The sequence below is a fragment of the Xenia sp. Carnegie-2017 genome, unplaced genomic scaffold, assembly GCF_021976095.1.
Source record: "Xenia sp. Carnegie-2017 unplaced genomic scaffold, XeniaSp_v1 HiC_scaffold_3, whole genome shotgun sequence".
NCBI lineage: Eukaryota > Metazoa > Cnidaria > Anthozoa > Malacalcyonacea > Xeniidae > Xenia > Xenia sp. Carnegie-2017.
Window position 1 is genome coordinate 4,378,984 of NW_025813493.1, and position 18,563 is coordinate 4,397,546.

The window sequence follows — 18,563 nt, forward strand, 5'->3', positions numbered from 1 at the left end:
AGAAAATTGCAAGTCATAGAATTTTTTATAGCTATAGTTTAAAATTCCATTTTTACGTATATAACTTGTAAATGAATCTGAAAATCTAATTTTAGGGAGATTTCATCCGTCAATTATAATAATATTGATAAGTGATTATAAGACAGCGAATCCAGCAAGTAGTAAAATAGCAATTCAAAAATTTGTATGGCTTGCTTTTTAGCGCTTTGTGTAGTTGTAATCCATCCTGGATATTCTAAGTCACATCGTAAAGGCCCGTAACAATCTTTATAAAAAAAGTCATTTGCGCGACAACATGCCAGTATTCAAGCTTTCCCTCAATCGTTATGCTTTTTTCTAACTCAAAATGGTTAGTATTTACAGTTATGCCTTCTGCCTTCATAAATAATCGTTCTGAATAACTAGAACCGGATTCACAAATACCCCCAAACTCAAAGCATCTCCTAACCACTTTATTGCCACTATTCTACATTAACAATACTATGTCCGACCATTTGATAGTCCGAATTTTGTTGTTTGATCTCTTATTTTTGACCCGTCTATCAACCGTCGGAAAGGTGGATAAAATGTTACTTAGTTTATCTTACACAATGCAATAGGTGTATAGTTATACCTCAAACTATGACACGATAAGGAAGAAGTATTAAAATTTTTTTACGGATAAGCCATCAAGAGTCAAGATGTCTCAGTATGCCTTGTGTAGGGATAGCTTTATACAGCAGCATTAGCAATGTGCAAGGCGATGCAGATGATAGTGAAAAAGTTTACAAATAAAGTTGTGCAAATCACGTACTTTAATTGTTCGAATACGACAGCAATAAAACGAAACTCACGAAAGGCGTCTATTTACATAAAAGACGCCACATGCCTTGTGATTGGTCAAATATAATCTAACATAGCCCTTATTGTTCCCCAGGGGACATAATCATTAGAAAAAGTAGCAATATTCATATCATAAACCCAGAGACGGATTATCCAGTAGGCTAAGTGGCCTTAAGCCTACAGGCCCAGGCTTTCAAGTGGCCCGTTGTATCTAGATATAATTAGGATTTGGACGTTTTTGATTTTCCGAGGTAGCTAAATGTGTTTAACGTAGATCATTTACGCTGTTGAAAACCGTACGATTAATTGAATGCAGAGAAAATGGCTTTCCTGCTATAAATAATGTTCAAATGCACATTGCTCAGAACTCATGAAGTATTTGTTTTCCCATTTCTCTAACCCTGTTGACAATTTTCAAAATTTTGTTTGAACTTTAAAAAGAACTTTTCCAATTTTTCACCCTATGGGGTTACAAATATCACGTGCATCATTAAGGAGTAATCACATTTTAGACATGCAGTAAGTTAAAAAGCTGCATGACCCTGTAGCCAGGGGTGCATATATCCTGGGGGGCAAGTTCCCCACTTATTTGAAAATCAACAACTTCACATGAGGAAAACTACTATTACACCCTGAAATAGCAAGTCTACCCCCCTTTTCAAAACAGATTCAAACCCATAATTGTAGCAACAAATGGTTGACTCATCAGCGGAGTTGGTGCTACCAATGGTTAGGCTCATTAGAATTTAACACACAAAATACCAAAGCAGTCACCATCAACTAAACCTTTGAGTATCCATGCATTTTTGACTTAAGACACAATTCAAAATAAACATTAAATTCATTGTTATAACTTGTTATAACTTCATAAGTGAGTTAAACCATATACAGCTTTCAGGAGCAAAACTGGAATGCTAATTAGGGGGGGTTAAAATTCATATATTCAGCTCTGTCCTATTTATTTCTTTTGAAATTAAAATCACCAGCAAAATCAGTCAAGCACAGCTGAATAAATGAATATTCACCCCCCAAAAATTAACATTTTACTTTCACCCCTGACAGCTTGATTGAAATAATTTAATATTTTTATGATTCGGCAGGCATCATGCACTTGAGGCATTAAAAACTTACTCATTTTCATAAACTTGCCAGCCTTAAAATATATCAGTGGGATTTATTGTTATTTAAAACCTAGATTATTCCTTCTGTTTACATTGCATGTGTTATTTTAGAGTAACCTATAACTTCAAATGCGGCATCATTGCACTTAATATTATCTTTTCCCCACTGCTGTAGAAGTGGGCTTGGGGAGAAACCCTTCTACCTTTGAAATGGGTAATTTTTCATAATTTCATGGCTTCAGCTTCGTCAAGAGAGCTCCCATCAGATAAAATTAGTTCTACAGCACTGCTTTTCTCAACTTTGTAAAATAAAAACATATTCTGAATGAATACGCAATACATTACAAAAGTTAAAAATGTGAGAAAATATGAAAAACTCATGAAAGAAATACTAAGTTTTAAAGAAGTTTGAATTAACGTGCAGCTAATGACTACCAAGGAGGCAAAATGATGCACGTAAACAATCCAATCAAGCCATCTATAGACCTCTTTACAACATACTGTGTCACATATGAGTGTAAATCAATTAATTTTTCACAGATGTGTAACATGTCATATTATCAAGCAAAAGTCAATGTGCATTAAAATGTTGGCTAAATTTTGGAATTGGATTGATATGGAGCTGTACATTTGGAATCTGGCTAATATAAACTGTACATTTTGAGCAAAATTATACTTCCGGTTTTGATCACGCAAGATTATAGTGTTGTTTCTTTTACGAATGCAAGGTCTATTTTATATAAATTCATAAAATCTCGAGCAAAAACCGAATCTACACTAAAATAGCACGGAATCTCAAAACCTATCATAGACTCCATCCATGAAATTATCTTTAACGCAAATAGCACTTCAATAAGTAAAGTGAAACCGAAAGTGCAAATTCCAAAAACGAAAATGCTCGATCGAACAATTAGAACAACGATAATTTGTTCCATCAAACCCTAATATGCATAATTGTGACAAAGTCTTAATCGAACTCTTACCCTCTCCCGGATAAACAATTTCTTCGCTGCTACTTCTGCTACTGCTACTGCTGCTACTGCTGCTTGAATTAGATTCAGCGTTCAGCGATGCATTTGCAATAGAAGTGCGTTCGTCGCTTAAATCGGCGGCGTTGTCATCCGCTTTTTCGCTTTCTGAAGGAGTTTCCTTCGTTTTATTTTTATCTTCCATAAAGATTGAATCAGAACATCTTAACCATGTTGCAAAATGTATGTTCACTCAGTTCAACTGCCGAAAGATATGAATACAAGGAAATTTTGATTTTCCCAGAACCGTCCTCGGCATTTAAAGCATGTGAGCAATATTGACTAAACTCTGCAATCCAAAGTGGAAGCTACAATTTTCTTTGATTTATAATGAGAAATAGTGATCGCAGATCGGACCCGGAAGGGGTGTGATCACTGGGTGTGATGAAGAGCATCGTCTTCCATTCATAAAATTATCAACACTATACTTTTTATTTGCTCAATACAAAAACTTAAATAATTATAAATTACAAACAATAAAATGCATTATAGCCTGTGCAAACCGATCTAAGCTCAACCAATAAAAACAATCAATCAATCAAAGAGAATTTGATAATCAATCAAGAATACATTTTGGAGGAAATATTGAAACATTTCTTTTATATTTGTCTGCTTCGTACTATTGTAATTTAATGAAAAAATAAAAGATGTATTTCGTGTTTGTACAATTGAACTGGCTTATGCAAACCTCGGAGTCGTTCAAATGTTTTCTCCCAATTAAAGATCTCTTCGTTTGCATAAGCCTGTGCAAAGACAGTAAATATCATTTATTTCTAAACTAATATATGTAAGAACAAATTCATTTGATCAGCCACAATCCCAGATAAATATAATTTTTCACCGGTAGGTAGGACTTCACTGACAAATTTTTCATTCGGCCTTCGGTATCGGAGGCTTCTGGGGCCGAGGGAAAATAATTTTTAAGTATGCACCAACCACAATAGCAAACAACGTTTTCATTTTTTAAAAGTTTTATAATGAAGCAATTTACGCTGTAAAATGGACAATGTACAGTTCACTCTCGCTATGATAACTACCATCTGAATATATTTTGCTTTCTTTTTGAGAATTCATTCATTTATACAATTTCGCTTGTAAAATTGTCTTTGTATGTATACACATCATGTCAAAGTGGAAGAGACTACGTTGACCTGGGTTTCTAGTTAACAAATTGAAGTGAAATCATTTGCATGAACATTTTCAACAGCAGATTATTATAACCATTACATGTTGTATTATTGATCTTCAAATACAGAAGAAAAATGACTGGCAGATATTTTTACAAAGAAAATTATTATATTTTATTGAAGATTTCCAGCCAAGATAAAAAAACTTTATGTGGATGATTGTTCTTTGTTTGTGATTTTCATAATATTTCCAAGGTTGTTTAAAGATTTTTGTTTTTATTGCCATTGCCAAAGATAGCTCCTATTTAGTATTTTTCGTTTGATCAGACTTTTTTGTTTGTGATTTTTATAGTATTTCTATGGTCATTCAAAGTTTCTTGTTTTTGTCCCCGTTGCTCATGATAGCTCCTCCATATCCATCTATGCTCTTGCTTTCCTTCTTTTGATTAAAGTAGGCACCAAGATAAAACTTTCCAAAGAGTAACAGCAATGTAATCGCGTATAATATACATACGATCGCCATATACGGTGGAAATATGCTTCGACAATCACTTACAGCCACGTAGAGCGAATGGGATATGAGCAAGCAGAATTGGGTCTAAAAATTAATGAGGAGCTTCATGAGAGCGTGCGAGCAAGTGGGAAGCTGCCTCCTACCCAGAATAAATGTTGGGCAGACAAAGCCACTGGGCCATTATTTTGTGGAAAGTTGGCTAAGTTAGGTCATTTGAGATTGAAAATTTTCCGATCACCCTCCTAAAAATGTTGGGTCGTACGCCCATGTCTAGATCCGCCATGTCGTCCACATAAGTGAATTATTTAAATACTTTTAAGAACAATGTAGTACAGTGAATTTACTAACAAAAACTATCTGTGGGTGTTGTAAAGCAAGACAGGGCATGATATATTTTCATGTGACGTAATAACCATGTTGGTGAGTAATATTTTATTGTATGGCAAGCGTCACTTCCGACAAAATGGCGCGCTTTGATTGGCTCAGAAACATTATTTTCCTGTAATCGGCCACAGTCGAAACCGCGTAATTTTACAGTTAAATGTAAACAAACTTCGTAAAGCAAACAGCAAAACGCAAAAAAAAACGAAACAAAAAAACCATTTACGAATGTGAATCGAAGGTAAAAGCACTTGGAAAACTGTTCAACTTTCCAGACGATACAATATGACACGATTTAATTTTTACTGACAAATACTATAAAAGTGAGTAAACAGCAAAAACGAGAAAGAAAGCAAGCTTCGTTTCAGGTCAACTAATGCCATAAAATAAACTTTCTAATAACCTCGCTTTCTCGGTCTTTACTGAGAAATATCGGACCTCTGTCTTTTTCTACAAACATCGCCCTACGGGCTCGGTCTGTACAAAAAGACCTCGATCCGTTATTTCTCCGTAAAGACCTCGCGCTCGGTTATAAAGGGCTTATTAATGACTTTTATAGTTGCACATTTTAACAAGATTCGGATTTTTCACAACTTTGTATTCTAATATTTACCACTAAGAAAATAAAAACAATGCGTGTTTCTTTTCGCGTATGCAGAGCGCGTTGTAGATTTTGTGTTTCCTAGCATTCGTGGAGACGGGTCGCATAAATGTTGAAAATGTTTAAAGTGCTGGCTAAGTTTTTACAACATGCTTACCATTTGAAGTTGAGTTAAATATCGTTTCCACCAAAGATATTTTCGTAAAGTAGGATACCTACTCAGTCCATAGTAAGTGTACATCACAACGTGAACAAACGAGTTTATTACAGCTGGAACGAACGCTGAAACAAGAATGGAATATCACTTTGCAGGGCCGTTCGATAATTGAGGAGGGGAGGGAGAATATTTAGAGATGTGTTTTTTTCCTGTTAAGTCCGTTTGAAAGCAATTGTGATTATACCATTGGTGCAGACATGAAACATGATGAAATAGTATTTATTACTATGTAATAATTTGCACTACAAAGAAAAAAATATTCTTCTGTAAAGGGCTATCTATACAACGTTAATTTAAGGGAGGGCATTTGTATATTCAGTTGTGCCTTACTGATTTCGTTTGAAAGCAATTCACTTTCAAAAAAAATCAATCAATCGGGCACAACTGAATATAAAATGACCCCCCCCCCCAAACTAATTAACATTAATAGGACGGCCATGCCTCCATATAAATAGTTTACAACCGTGAAAAGAAATAGATGTTTGAAAATTGTAATACAAAAAAACATAGCTTTAAAGCGTAATTTCCACGGAGGCCTGAATAACAAGAAAAATCAAGAAATCAAAGAAATCAAAGGTTTTCTCTTACATATAAATATTACACAATATTTAAATTCTTCACCACGAGAAAGTCTCTGTTTTATAAAAAATAAACTTACAAGATCCACCCGGAAGCCATTTGGTACCAATCCACCAAAGTAAAATTACTGTAGTATGGTGATAAACATGGAGAAACGAAATCTGAGTCTCTTTCTTACGAACAATAAATATGAGCTGTAAATGAATATTATAAACATTACATTGATTAAAAACTAAATGCCGTATGTTTATATAGTATTGCGCAAAATTCTTTGAAAATAATACTGAAGAAATATTCATTAAAACGGAATCTTTTAAAGCTATATCTCTTTCTGAAAGATGTATTCTTAAGGAGGTAATGAAGTATAAGATATGTATAACTTTTACAAAGATTAAGAAGTAACAAACTTACAGTGTCCAGCATTTCAAAGTATTTCGACATATAGTGGATCCATAGCAGTCTTGCAATCTGAAAAACATTCACTGCAACGTGTATGATAGGGATGAAAAAACTACGCCAACTCAATAGACATGTTTACGCATGGCTAGGTTTATAGTGCTGTACGGTATAAATTTTAAAAAAAAAGTTTTTTCGTTTTGTACATGTCTTTTTCTCATTTGCAACTATATATGTTCTCCAAACCAAAAGTAAAGACGTCTTCAGAGTAACCAAAGTACTACAAGTAGCTATATAGTAATCAAGATACTACCACTATACACTATTTAGTTACCTCCATTTCGAGGGGGTTGTCAAAAGAATGGTTTATAGGTTGACAAAACATATTGTATTTTGCTTCTGTGACACGTAATATTATCTAAAGAAGTAGAATGACACTCTTAGTTAACAAAACAAAAAAGACAGTGGCAAAGTCTGGTATTAAAACGAACAGTTATTGAACTCATATTTGTCAGATAAAATAGTTCATCTTTAAATTTAATATTGCCATGTATTTATGATTTTCATGATTTCTTTTATATGTATGAAGTTTTTATAACAAGCTACGTTAGAATGGCGAACTATAATTACGATATAGACGCTCAAAAAAAGATGATAGCATGTTCATACGGTTGTGATAGCCACAATACATAACGGCTGAGTCAAATTTTGAATTGATCTTCGAGGATGCTAAGTGTATAGAAAGACAAGCACCTCTGTAGCTATAAAGTAGCTGTGACATATGACGCACTATATGATATAGATTATACTGAACTCAAAAATCAAATAAACCATATAGTAGAAATTATGCAATATTGAAAAATACATACCTTTATGAGCATGTAAGCGCTGAGAATGACGGCCAAAAGGTTATAAACTGTCATTAAAAACTTCACTTCTAGCGCTTTACGATTTCGCATGAGTTTAGGCCCAATAATTACAATTAGGATGTAGCACGTGATTGCCGCAAGTGGACATCTGACATCTTGGACTAGTGGCCAATCTTTCACTCGAGGATCTAAAATGAAAAACTAACCTGTTAAGGAACGTATGTAAATAATGTAATGATCGATTGACTTGTGTAGCTACTTTAGGAAATCATTACTAGTAGTCACTATAGTTGTAGAATTATGGGAAGAGGATTGAACTAGTAGGCACCAAAAATTTTTTGGAAGTAGCTTTTCAGTAATTCAGCTTGTGTATAATGTGCAGCTCATAAATTAGTACAGTTTTTTGTTATTTGAATGCAAAGTCAAATTTCAACGCCAAATACATTAAAATATAACGCAATCATTTTGTTATACGTTTTACAAATGTACATTTGTCTCTCGTATTTCTTGAGCTGCAACTGCATCATTAAAACAATCTCATGAAGCGTTAGCAGCATCTAAAGTGTCGTACTGAGGATGTATGGTTGTAAGCACGACATCACAACTGCAACTGCATCATTAAAACAATGTCATGAAGCGTTAGCAGCATCTAAAGTGTCGTACTGAAGATGAATGGTTGTAAGCACGACATCACAACTGCAACTGCATCATTAAAACAATGTCATGAAGCGTTAGCAGCATCTAAAGTGTCGTACTGAAGATGTATGGTTGTAAGCCCGACATCACAAACTTATTAGTGCAGTTCAGTGTTGCTAGATAGAAGCTAGATCATCAAAATTTTTTCCAGCCCAAAAAATCGCGCAAAAAGTTATTCCCAGCCCAAAAACCCGCAACCCGCAACCTCCCAAAATTTCCCGCAAACAGGCTCATAAACCAGCCCAATTGGGCGGGAAAACCGCCCATCTGGCAACACTGGTGCAGTTGATAGCACGGGTTATTTATATGTGACCGGTAATATATCAAATCACCAAAACGAAATCTGAGAAGATTTAAATTCCAAAGTTTTTTCCCCATATAGTCTCCAGTCATATGCTTAAAATTCCACCCCCAACTCCACTTTTTAATCCTTGGGGAGGGGTTAAACTTTCTCCCTCTGTCTCGTACGTAGACCAGGAATTGTATTGAAACAAATATAGCAGAGAAAAACTGCAACAAAGTCTTTTTGCAAAATTTTGTCGCAGATGCATTTGTATATTCAAAAATCCACCTTGTTTTTAGTACTTGTTTGGTTTATTTAATTAATTAATATGTTTCATATATTTTATTGCTTACCACTTGAATTTTCTAAACGAGCAACAAAATCTCGTGCGTCATCAATTACTTTCATCATTTTCTCCCTGGAAAAAAAGTGACATGGTGTGATGTAAAAATGGTGAACTTTGGACTCCAGTGAACAAGGTCATACATCAAAGAAAAATAAACTCGAAACTTTTCCTTGATAATGAAAAAGGGAGTTCAGTCGGTTGTTTTGTTTTCGTACCGTCAGAACACATATAATAATAAAGAACTACCCCAAGAAAGTTAATTAAAACTAGAAAATCATGGGTCACATTGATTGCTCAATCACGAGAGTCACACTACGATGAGCTGAAGCATGAAACAAAACATTATGAAAATAGCAGATAAAATTATATTATGTAAACAAGATTCTCCATACTGTTGCACGACATGTTATTAAAAAAATATATGAAAATTTCATGAAAAAATCTGTTTTACACTTACATGCACACACATTATCCAAAACGAAGCTATCAATCTGTTCTGTCAGTGGCAACATTCAATCAAACAGTCGATCGACAATGTGAAAAATGCATGACTTCAAATCGACTTCAGGATCACAATGACGTTGAAGGTTAACCGTGAATAAAATTTAGCTCGTGATTGAAGTTTGTTTTAGCTAGTTACGGCAATTTTGCAAAAATTTAATTCCATTTTATTATATGCTTAGTTAACAAATGTAAAGGCAAATAAAGACAAGCCGAATCAAAAGTGCATACGAGGAGAGAAATGCCTGAGTATTTCTTGTAAAGTAAAAAAACTACGAATGATGACATCAGTTTAACTGCAAAAGTGTTCACTGGCATTTTCATAAAGCGTCCAAGAAAATTAAGTACATCTAATCACCTTTTCATGAGATTTTCAGGTTTTTATAAAATTTGTCATTATTCTCTACTAGAGGTAATTGGGATCAGCAGGATAATTGGGGAGGGGCAGGGGTATTCATACAGGCATGTTATAATCCGTACAAAACAAATGATTTATCGTGGAAATGAATAAGGCAGAACATGCACTCTATATACCAATATTTGCTTCCCTCCCCCAATTCCGCTAGTAGCGCCTTATGAGATTGTTGGAACAACTTAATCAGAAAATTTGTTGCCGAAGTTAATATATTATAATGAATATTGAAGACAAGCAACGTGGTTTTAAAAAAGAAACTTATGTAAATAATGTAATGATGGATTGACTTGTGTAGCTACTTTAGGAAATAATTACTAGTAGTCACTATAGCTGTAGAATTATGGGAAGAGGATTGAACTAGTAGGCAACACAAATTTTATTGGAAGTAGCTTTTCAGTAATTCAGCCTTAAAAAACCTTTCACCAATACAAAACATAAAGAGAACATTAGAAATCAATCCATTTGTTATTTCATAATTTTGTGACGTACACTACATATTTCATTTTAAATTAATTATTACTTTATTCTTAAAAGAGCTTTTCTTTCATTAAAATTATATTGCTAATTGCTATGTGTTCGTGCTTTTCAGAAAAAAAATTAGATTAATAGATTGGACTGCGAAGTGCGAATAATAAAAACATGAGAATTTAGAGACCGCGACAGTGTGTCCACTTTAAAAGGTTTCTATTCCTTTCATGAAGCCATATTTTGTGTAAAAATTTAATTTCAAAATATTTTCCTACACGATTCCTTCTCAGATTTAAATCACAGTGAGGAAAAAATAGATAATTTTAGACATTCATGATCAAAAAGTGAATTCTACATTTTAACTAATACTTGCTGTAGATAATTAAAATTTCAACACGTCTCAAACTGACGGATCACAAGATCTGTGCATCATTATTAATGTGGAGTAAAAAGGTTATTCATCATGCTTGAAAACATCCAGTAATTAAAAAATTTACAGTATTTTGGAAATTGAATGCAATTCCAGGGAATGAAGAGGGTAAATGTCTGAACTTTGCAAAGTGCACGCGTGTATGTATAAAAATATATAAATATAAGACATTCCCGAGGGGGGGTCAACGAGATTATGAAAGAGGGGGGCGAACTCTTTGAATTAGTTGGAAAATCATTTTTTGTTATTATTCAATTTTTTTGGGGGGTTTCTCAAACAAAAGAGGGGACCGCAGCCGCTTCGCTCCCCTAAATCAGCCCCTGATTTCGTGCAGGCGAAACGCTAAATTTGGAAGATAATTTGAATCAGCCAATTGGGGAAATCATGTAAAACACGAAATCAAAGAAATAAGATCTTTGCTGTCAAGTGCCAGAGATCTACTTTAGTAAGAACCATATTAAATTCACGGTAGTTCTCTGAAGTCTTTTCCTTCAAATTTTCTTTAAAATCCTTATTTCTTTTATCTAATTTTTATAATTTCATAAAAATTTTCTTTAAAAAGGAAATCTCATTCAAACTGAAAACCATGGACAGCGGGACGGTAACAATATATCATTGAACTAAAATACATGGATGCTACTGGAGCAAATAATGGAAGCCAAATCTTACACCTGTTAGGTTTTGTGATGTAGCCATGTACCTTCTTTAGTATAATTTGACTTACACCAACAAATATTACAGATAACTATACGATCACATTTAATGTTCAACGTCGTCTATTTTACAATGATTTAACTACTCCTATTTATACAAAATTTACGTAAGATTATTTTGGGTTCTGCTAACAAATATGGTTTATTGACGTCAACGGAAAACTACTAGGAAACTATAAAAAATATTGTCTTGATAACATTATAAGTATCTCTTAACATTAGTCATCTAATTACTTACACTTGAATTTATGATTTACTAATTACGGAAGAATATGAGAGCATATCTTAAAGGGGAACTCCACCCAAAAATAATGTTGGTCTTAAAAGTTCCATTTTTATGCAAAGGTTACTATATTTTTGAAATTTTTACATCAGCTATTTTATTTTTGACAAAATCGCGTCTTCAAGTGCGCTATTTGAGCTGTTTTGAGGCTTAGCAGCGTGGGCACAGAAAGCGTCAGCGGAAATTATTTTGACCTCAATCGTCAAACCGATTTGGAGTTGAGTTTACAACAAAGTAAAATAATAACGCACAGCCTTGCACAAAAAACAAAACAATCGCTTATAATGGCTTTTTTGGAAGAACCTCGGCCTAATTCACCAATCGATAGTGAAATGGAAGACAATCCAACAAACAATATTCGGCCATATCAGTTTGAGCCCGAATGGCCGGCTGATGAACACGAAGAAGCTCACCAGTTTGAGGATAACGAAGAACAGGAATTTTTGTATATTGACGATGAATCTCGGCGCGACAATCTTGAATGGTGGGTAGTAAAATGTTATATTATTCTAGACCATTGTTTCTATCTTAAAAGTACGTTTTCAGTTTTTGAAGTTGACCACGTCCACACACATAATACTTTAGATTTTAAAGTTTTATTGTAAGATACAATTTTATTGAAGTTTTGACATTTACTTTTCAAGATCCTTTCTTTTAACATATTCAGGTGTCAATGTGGTAACTGCCAAATAATGGATAATAACGAGAAATGTTTATGCTGCAAAGAGATTTCCAATATTTGTGACAAAATTTAGAGGCAGTAGAAACGAATGAGACCACCGAAGTCCCTTTGTGCATTACACAACATCCTGGTTTTGAGCCTGTTTGTCTTAACAGGTGGGTTTTACAAACAGTTTGGTACCAGTAAAAGCAGCAATATGAGGTAGCATATGATGGGCCGAGGACAAACTGTACCGCCATATTGCATATAGACAGTTGGCAAGATGGTGCTGGGGTGTCTTGGGTAGAGAAGTGAGAGTCATCTTGCCATCATGTGCAGTTACTCGCATTAGAGAAACATTTCCTCCACCTGGCCTTGCAGAGGAATTTCAATTTGAAGGCTTTCACTATGTTGATGAATGAAGTATTTTATTATGATATAGGTATACTCATTACAATTACTTTGTATGTCAATATTAAAGTGGCATAGCCAGCTCATTTATAGGTCATGCTATGCACATTTATTATTATTAATTTATTACAAAAAAAACAGATTTACAAAGAAATGATTATAAATGTGGCTTGGCTATTACACTGGTTATAATATAACTATAATTAATTACATGAATAGTTTGTGTAATGCAGTGGTGAAACTAGCTATAGCAAAAGGTTTTGCTATGTTAATATTTAAGAATGAACATTTTTAAGTAGTACAAAGTTGTCTTCACTGATTCAACGTCATATTATATGGGTATGGCAAAACCTATTGCCATAGCTAACATCACCACTGACATTTTATGCAAATCTAGACTGATGTTCCTTTACAAGTACTTCTTTCCTGGGTGGACATGATTTAGAAATGTTCTTTGGAAGATTCTGCCATGATGTACAAGTTCAATCTCCTCAGTTTTGCATGCATTCACAACCTCCGCAAGTAGTTTATCAATGTACTGGTACTCTTTCTTTTCTTTCATTGCTTTTACAACCCATTGCTTCTGTGTTTTAGCAAAAAACATTTTGTAACGGTCTTGCCCTTTGTTTGTCCCTGACTTAATGAATGCTTTATCATGTTTAATATTGTTGTTGTGATCTAATGCTGCTAACTGAGTGCGGGCTACCATTCCAGGAAATGAAAAATGCTCTCGCTTTGGGCAGGTCTTTTAGAAGCCTCTTGTCACATATCACCTTCTCTGCAGCGATATATGCTTGTGAAGTAGGAGATAACCACTTCTTCTGCTTTGTTTCTTTTCTGTTAATTGTTGGTGGCAACATTGATGAAAATATGTGTTCCCCTTCCAGAAATGCTTGTTGGAAATGTGGTTAAGGACAGACTTCCATTTTTCCACCAATTCTTCTGCATTCTTGTTACAACTTGCAGAGCACCACCAAAGATGATTAGAAATGGACTTAATCCAATGGGTCAAGTCATCATTTCCCTTAATGTTAGCCTTCTTTGTTAGTTTTTTTGTGACAGATTTAGACAAATGCCACACATCATATTGGTGATCAATATGAGGGTGTTTGTTTTTCAACCTCTGCATCCACAGTATTCAGCATCGACAGTGTAGTTTGGACTTCCATGGCATGTAAACTCCTCACAACAAATGAACACTGTGTTGATGCATCTTTGGTTTCTGGCTTGCAATAATTAGTTGGCAATGCTTCAGGACTGTCAGACGCACCCAAATCACAACTGTTATTTGCTTCAGGCTCAAACAATGAGAAAACATTTGTACTTGTGGAGGAACATTATTCTAAAATATTTGAAAGCTGAAAATAGAAAAAATAGAAATATTTAGAATATACTTTAGGCTATAACTTTTTCTTGATTAAAATTTAACAAGAAATGCTTTTACTAACTTCCTCCTTGTCTTGATCAGTCTGACGTTTTTCTGTACGATGCTCGCTAGACAGACGCTTTTTACTGGGTTGAGGGCCAAATGAAAAAATCGATGGTACTGCATCCCGCTTCAGTCGCCTTTTTAAAGGTTGCCATGGTGTAAGTTTCTGTCTTAGGTCCGATTCAAAACAATCGGGAGCAAAGTGCTCGCTGCAAACGTAACAGTATTGGAGAGGAGGTAGATTTTCTCTCCGTATTCTAGCAATCCATTATTATACAATTATGTACAATAATTAGGAAACTATAAGTTCATACTTTACGTCAAGGAAACTACAACTTAATTCTATGCACGAAAGGCTATTTTACAATGGTTTCATGTAGGATTATTTTCTAACCGTAATGAGTTACACAACCATGTTTATTATTATTCAATGTTTATTAAGGGCAATAGATTGGTTTCACATCAGTGGAAACTGTTGTTAAGGTTGAATTCGGAGGACAAGCAAACGGCATTACGCACAGTTTCCACACAAAGAAACCTTCGTATTTTTAAAAATAATATTAATCGACATTCAAGTTCTATATGTAGTGCGGAAACTGTGCGTAATGGCCTTTATGTGAAACCGTTCTATTAAAACAGAATACAAATAACCAGCTCAATACTTGCATGTAAGCTATAAAGGTTGCTTGTGTATATACCTACGAATAAAAAATTCTGACGTTTCGAAAAGAAACATTTTGTGATTAGGAGAAGCATTTTGACGCAAGTTTATTATGACTGTGCAATGACTTTACATAAAGCTTTGAGAAGCAATTGACGATATGACGTCAATACAAGCCGCTGACATATTTCTGCTCCCACGCACCGGATGCCCTAGCTGCAGCATTTCAACTCATTTTTTGTGAAAATATTGAATCAAACAAACAAAAAAATTGCCGCATATTTATTTTCACGGGACAGACAAAGTTTTAAGACCAACATTATTTTTGGGTGGAGTTCCCCTTTAACAACACCAAACCACGCGAGATTTTACCCCAGACACGCGTGTGTAGTGTTTCGAGATTCTCTCGCGGAGTGTAAAATGATTGAACTACACACGCGTTCTGGGTGTAAAATTCGGCTTCAAAAATTATTAGGCTTTTCTATTACAGGTAGCGTTCCATGTATTTTAGTTCAATGTAATAGACATATACAAGATAAAAGTTGCATAATTCTCATATTAAAATTATATGGAAATAGCATATTGGAAGTGGAAGCACATCTCATTAAATTTTTTAAAATGCAAATTTTTAATTTAATCCAACATTATAAATCCATGAATAAGGAGATATGAGAGTGGACTGTCTGGGGACATTGACATGTGTGTTTTGGAGTAACTCAAGCGTTGGAGGGTTTGCGTTCTTTTACCCAAACATCTTTTATTCGAACAACATCTTACAAAGGTAACCAAAAACAAATATTGCGTCTCATTTCACTGTAAAAGCAGGAATAGCTTCTTTATTTTGAAATTTAGTTTTGTGTATATGTGCACCTGCGTCGGTTGATAATGTGCGTTTTATCATTGAGTCCACAAACTTATTCCAACGATTGCTCTTGCTTTGTATCACATCACACCGCTTTATATTAACACAGCAGGGTTGAGCAGATTGAGCATAGGTCGCGTTTCCGTATTGTGAAAGAGCGTTATTTGAAGGGTAATAATTTCATGGGCAAATTAGTTATATCAGGTTTTTATCATCATATCATACTTTGCTAACTGTTTAAATATTTCGCTAGGGAAATGAACTAAACGAATTTATGCAAATTTTGGCTCATTTCATTTCGTTTGTTTGCAGTATTTACTTCCTTTACTTCATCAAAGATAGATTTCCCTAACTGGCTACAATATTAAATTATTTGAATTTTGTTAATCATGTAGTTTTGGCATGATCTCTAATTTTATGTGACATATTACAAAAAAATTTGTTTCATAAGGATTTCTGATTTTTTTTGGGGGTTTAAAGGTTTTATTAATTTATGCATCATGCCATTTCTTTGTTCAAGCCACTGACTTTGGAAATTATAATTTTTTGGTTAGAAGCAAATGGCTTCAAAAGCAACTACATATACATATATGTAAGGACAATAAACTGCAAGAATAGCTGGCAAGTCGGCAACTCCCCAAAACCTGCATGGATTGAGCATAACTATCATAAATGTGTAATTTTATTGTGTATTTCATTGATACCCTTGACTAGTCAAGTTCATTGTAACATGCTTGCAGCTAGTTCACAGAGTATAGAATGAAAGCTTTGAGGAAATCTTCTAGGCAGTTATCAATTGTATGGAAGCATGACAACTTGTTGTACAATGTTTACCAGGCAAATGTTTTTAATTATTTATACATGCACAAGTGAAATTTTAATATGTCATACATGTATGAGTTTGAGTATACTTTGGATGATACTCATGTGATGAAAGTAAACTATCTTTGGTGAAAGGGATTCAACTGATTGATTAAAAAAAGGTTTGGTTTGTAAAAATTCCATTTCAACTAACCAACAATAATCTATCTTCATTTGATAGTATAATTTATTGTTTCACCATACAATCCTACCTCACATTTATGACTGAAACAATACATTCTATTATGTGGCCACATAGATAGTTAGGATTTTATGGTGTAATTATACAATGGCTTATGATTTGTGTATTTGCTTTGGAAAGTCAACTGGCATTGGAATTTTGCCATTACAAGATTTCCTTCTCAGGATCTTGAGCCTCATATTGAACATGTGTGCTTCAATCCCTGCACATTTATCGAAGGTTGTATTTTCTAATGCTATTGAACAAATTTGGCGTATAATTTTGCCAATTTAATCCGTGATATGCCTGCCGACACACGACACAGTTGTGAGCCTCCTGGTACTTTATCGACCAATTTTAAAACTGTGGACTTCACTATACGAATTGTACGATGTTATGACTGCTAAATATTCGAGTCAAAAATCTGTGTTGTACCAAGTCTAGAATTTCGTTGTTTTATCGAACAACTTTTACAACAAAAATAAACAGTATCGACCGGTATTTGTATCATGAGGACATATTTTAGTAAATACAAGATGCAGTTGTGGTAATACAGTAAAACGATATGAGTCAATAAAAAATGTATGATTAACATTACTTACTGCATGATTGCTTCCGACTTTGGCGGTCTGGAATATTGCAAGCGTTCTTCGAGTCTTACATGCTGTTCATTTGGACCATTTCGGTGATGTTTATGATTTAAGGACCACTACACGTCACTGGATTTGAGCTGTTCTTGTAAATAAATTATTTACTAGTATAACGTATGTTAGATTATATTTTGAAATGATTCGAACCATTAAGGTCGATATACAACCACAAAATATTCATCCATTTCCGCTGTTGCAATATTACAATTTGCGCGCAATCAGGCGATGAAAGATGATGAAACAATTGGCTGGTCGACAAGAACGAGAAATTGATCTTTAATGAACACAAGGGCGCAAATTTGTTTTGAAAAGTGAAGGTTTACGTTGGTGAACTGGATGGTTCAAAGTGTTCTGTCACGTTATGACAATTTATACATTTTTTTTGTCTTCCCACGTTGTTTCTATCGTCTCGCTAGTTCGTGGACGTCTACACTCTATATTGTACAGCCGGTTATAACACAGTATCTTCCCACGTTGTTTCTATCGTCTCGCTAGTTCGTGGACGTCTACACTCAATATTGTACAGCCGGTTATAACACAGTATCTTCCCACGTTGTTTTTATCGTCTCGCTAGTTCGTGGACATCTACACTCTATATTATACAGCCGGTTATAACACAGTAGTTCTGAGTCTGGTTTTTTGACGTCTTGTAAATAGTATTTTGTAAATGATTGCTCAATTACGAGAAAAGGAAACGTGTTGTAAAGTGAAATATGTATATCTAATTGGAGACTACTTGTACGTAAGGTAAAGGCATTTAAAACTGACGGATAAAAACGGGGAGAAGTTTCGCTTTATAAATTCCCGGTTATCAGAAAAAGAGGTGAGGGATATGTTCCCTCTGTTCTTTCTCCCAGGGCCGAGTCCTTAACCTTAGAAATCTAGGATATGACCGAGGTATTGGTTAGAGATTGGAATGAGGATCAATTGCTGGTTTTAATAGAACTGAACATTTCCTTTGAATCTCTGTCCTTAGCATTAGTCAGTCCTTAATCAAGACGGTCTGGCCAGTACTCGGGGGGGGCGGAGATCATGTGCAGGATAGCTCTGAAACTGT

The 18,563-nt window shown here is 34.5% G+C and overlaps 2 protein-coding genes across 3 annotated transcripts in view; both read right to left on the reverse strand.

Moving 5' to 3' along the window:
- Positions 1-3,266, reverse strand: part of LOC124454937 (E3 ubiquitin-protein ligase rnf213-alpha-like) — a 42,327-nt gene extending 39,061 nt beyond the window's left edge. The window contains exon 1 of the mRNA XM_047005689.1: positions 2,927-3,266. Coding sequence (XP_046861645.1) covers positions 2,927-3,116 — 190 coding nt within the window. The 5' untranslated portion in view covers positions 3,117-3,266. The remainder of the gene's footprint in view (positions 1-2,926) is intronic.
- Positions 3,267-3,924: 658 nt separating this feature from the next.
- On the reverse strand, positions 3,925-17,711 carry LOC124454097 (elongation of very long chain fatty acids protein 4-like). Of its 2 annotated transcripts, none has more exons than XM_047004904.1 (8): positions 17,459-17,711; positions 8,988-9,052; positions 7,656-7,843; positions 7,121-7,204; positions 6,802-6,858; positions 6,470-6,584; positions 5,752-5,876; positions 3,925-4,696 (listed from the first exon to the last, which is right to left on the reverse strand). In XM_047004904.1, exons 1-8 carry the CDS (start codon positions 17,461-17,463, stop codon positions 4,466-4,468), a joined length of 870 nt encoding a protein of 289 aa, XP_046860860.1. In that variant the 5' UTR covers positions 17,464-17,711; the 3' UTR covers positions 3,925-4,465. The 2 variants fall into 2 exon arrangements, with proteins under 2 accessions (XP_046860860.1, XP_046860861.1); XM_047004905.1 differs by lacking the exon at positions 17,459-17,711 and adding an exon at positions 9,438-9,515.
- Between the last annotated feature and the right edge of the window lie 852 nt (positions 17,712-18,563).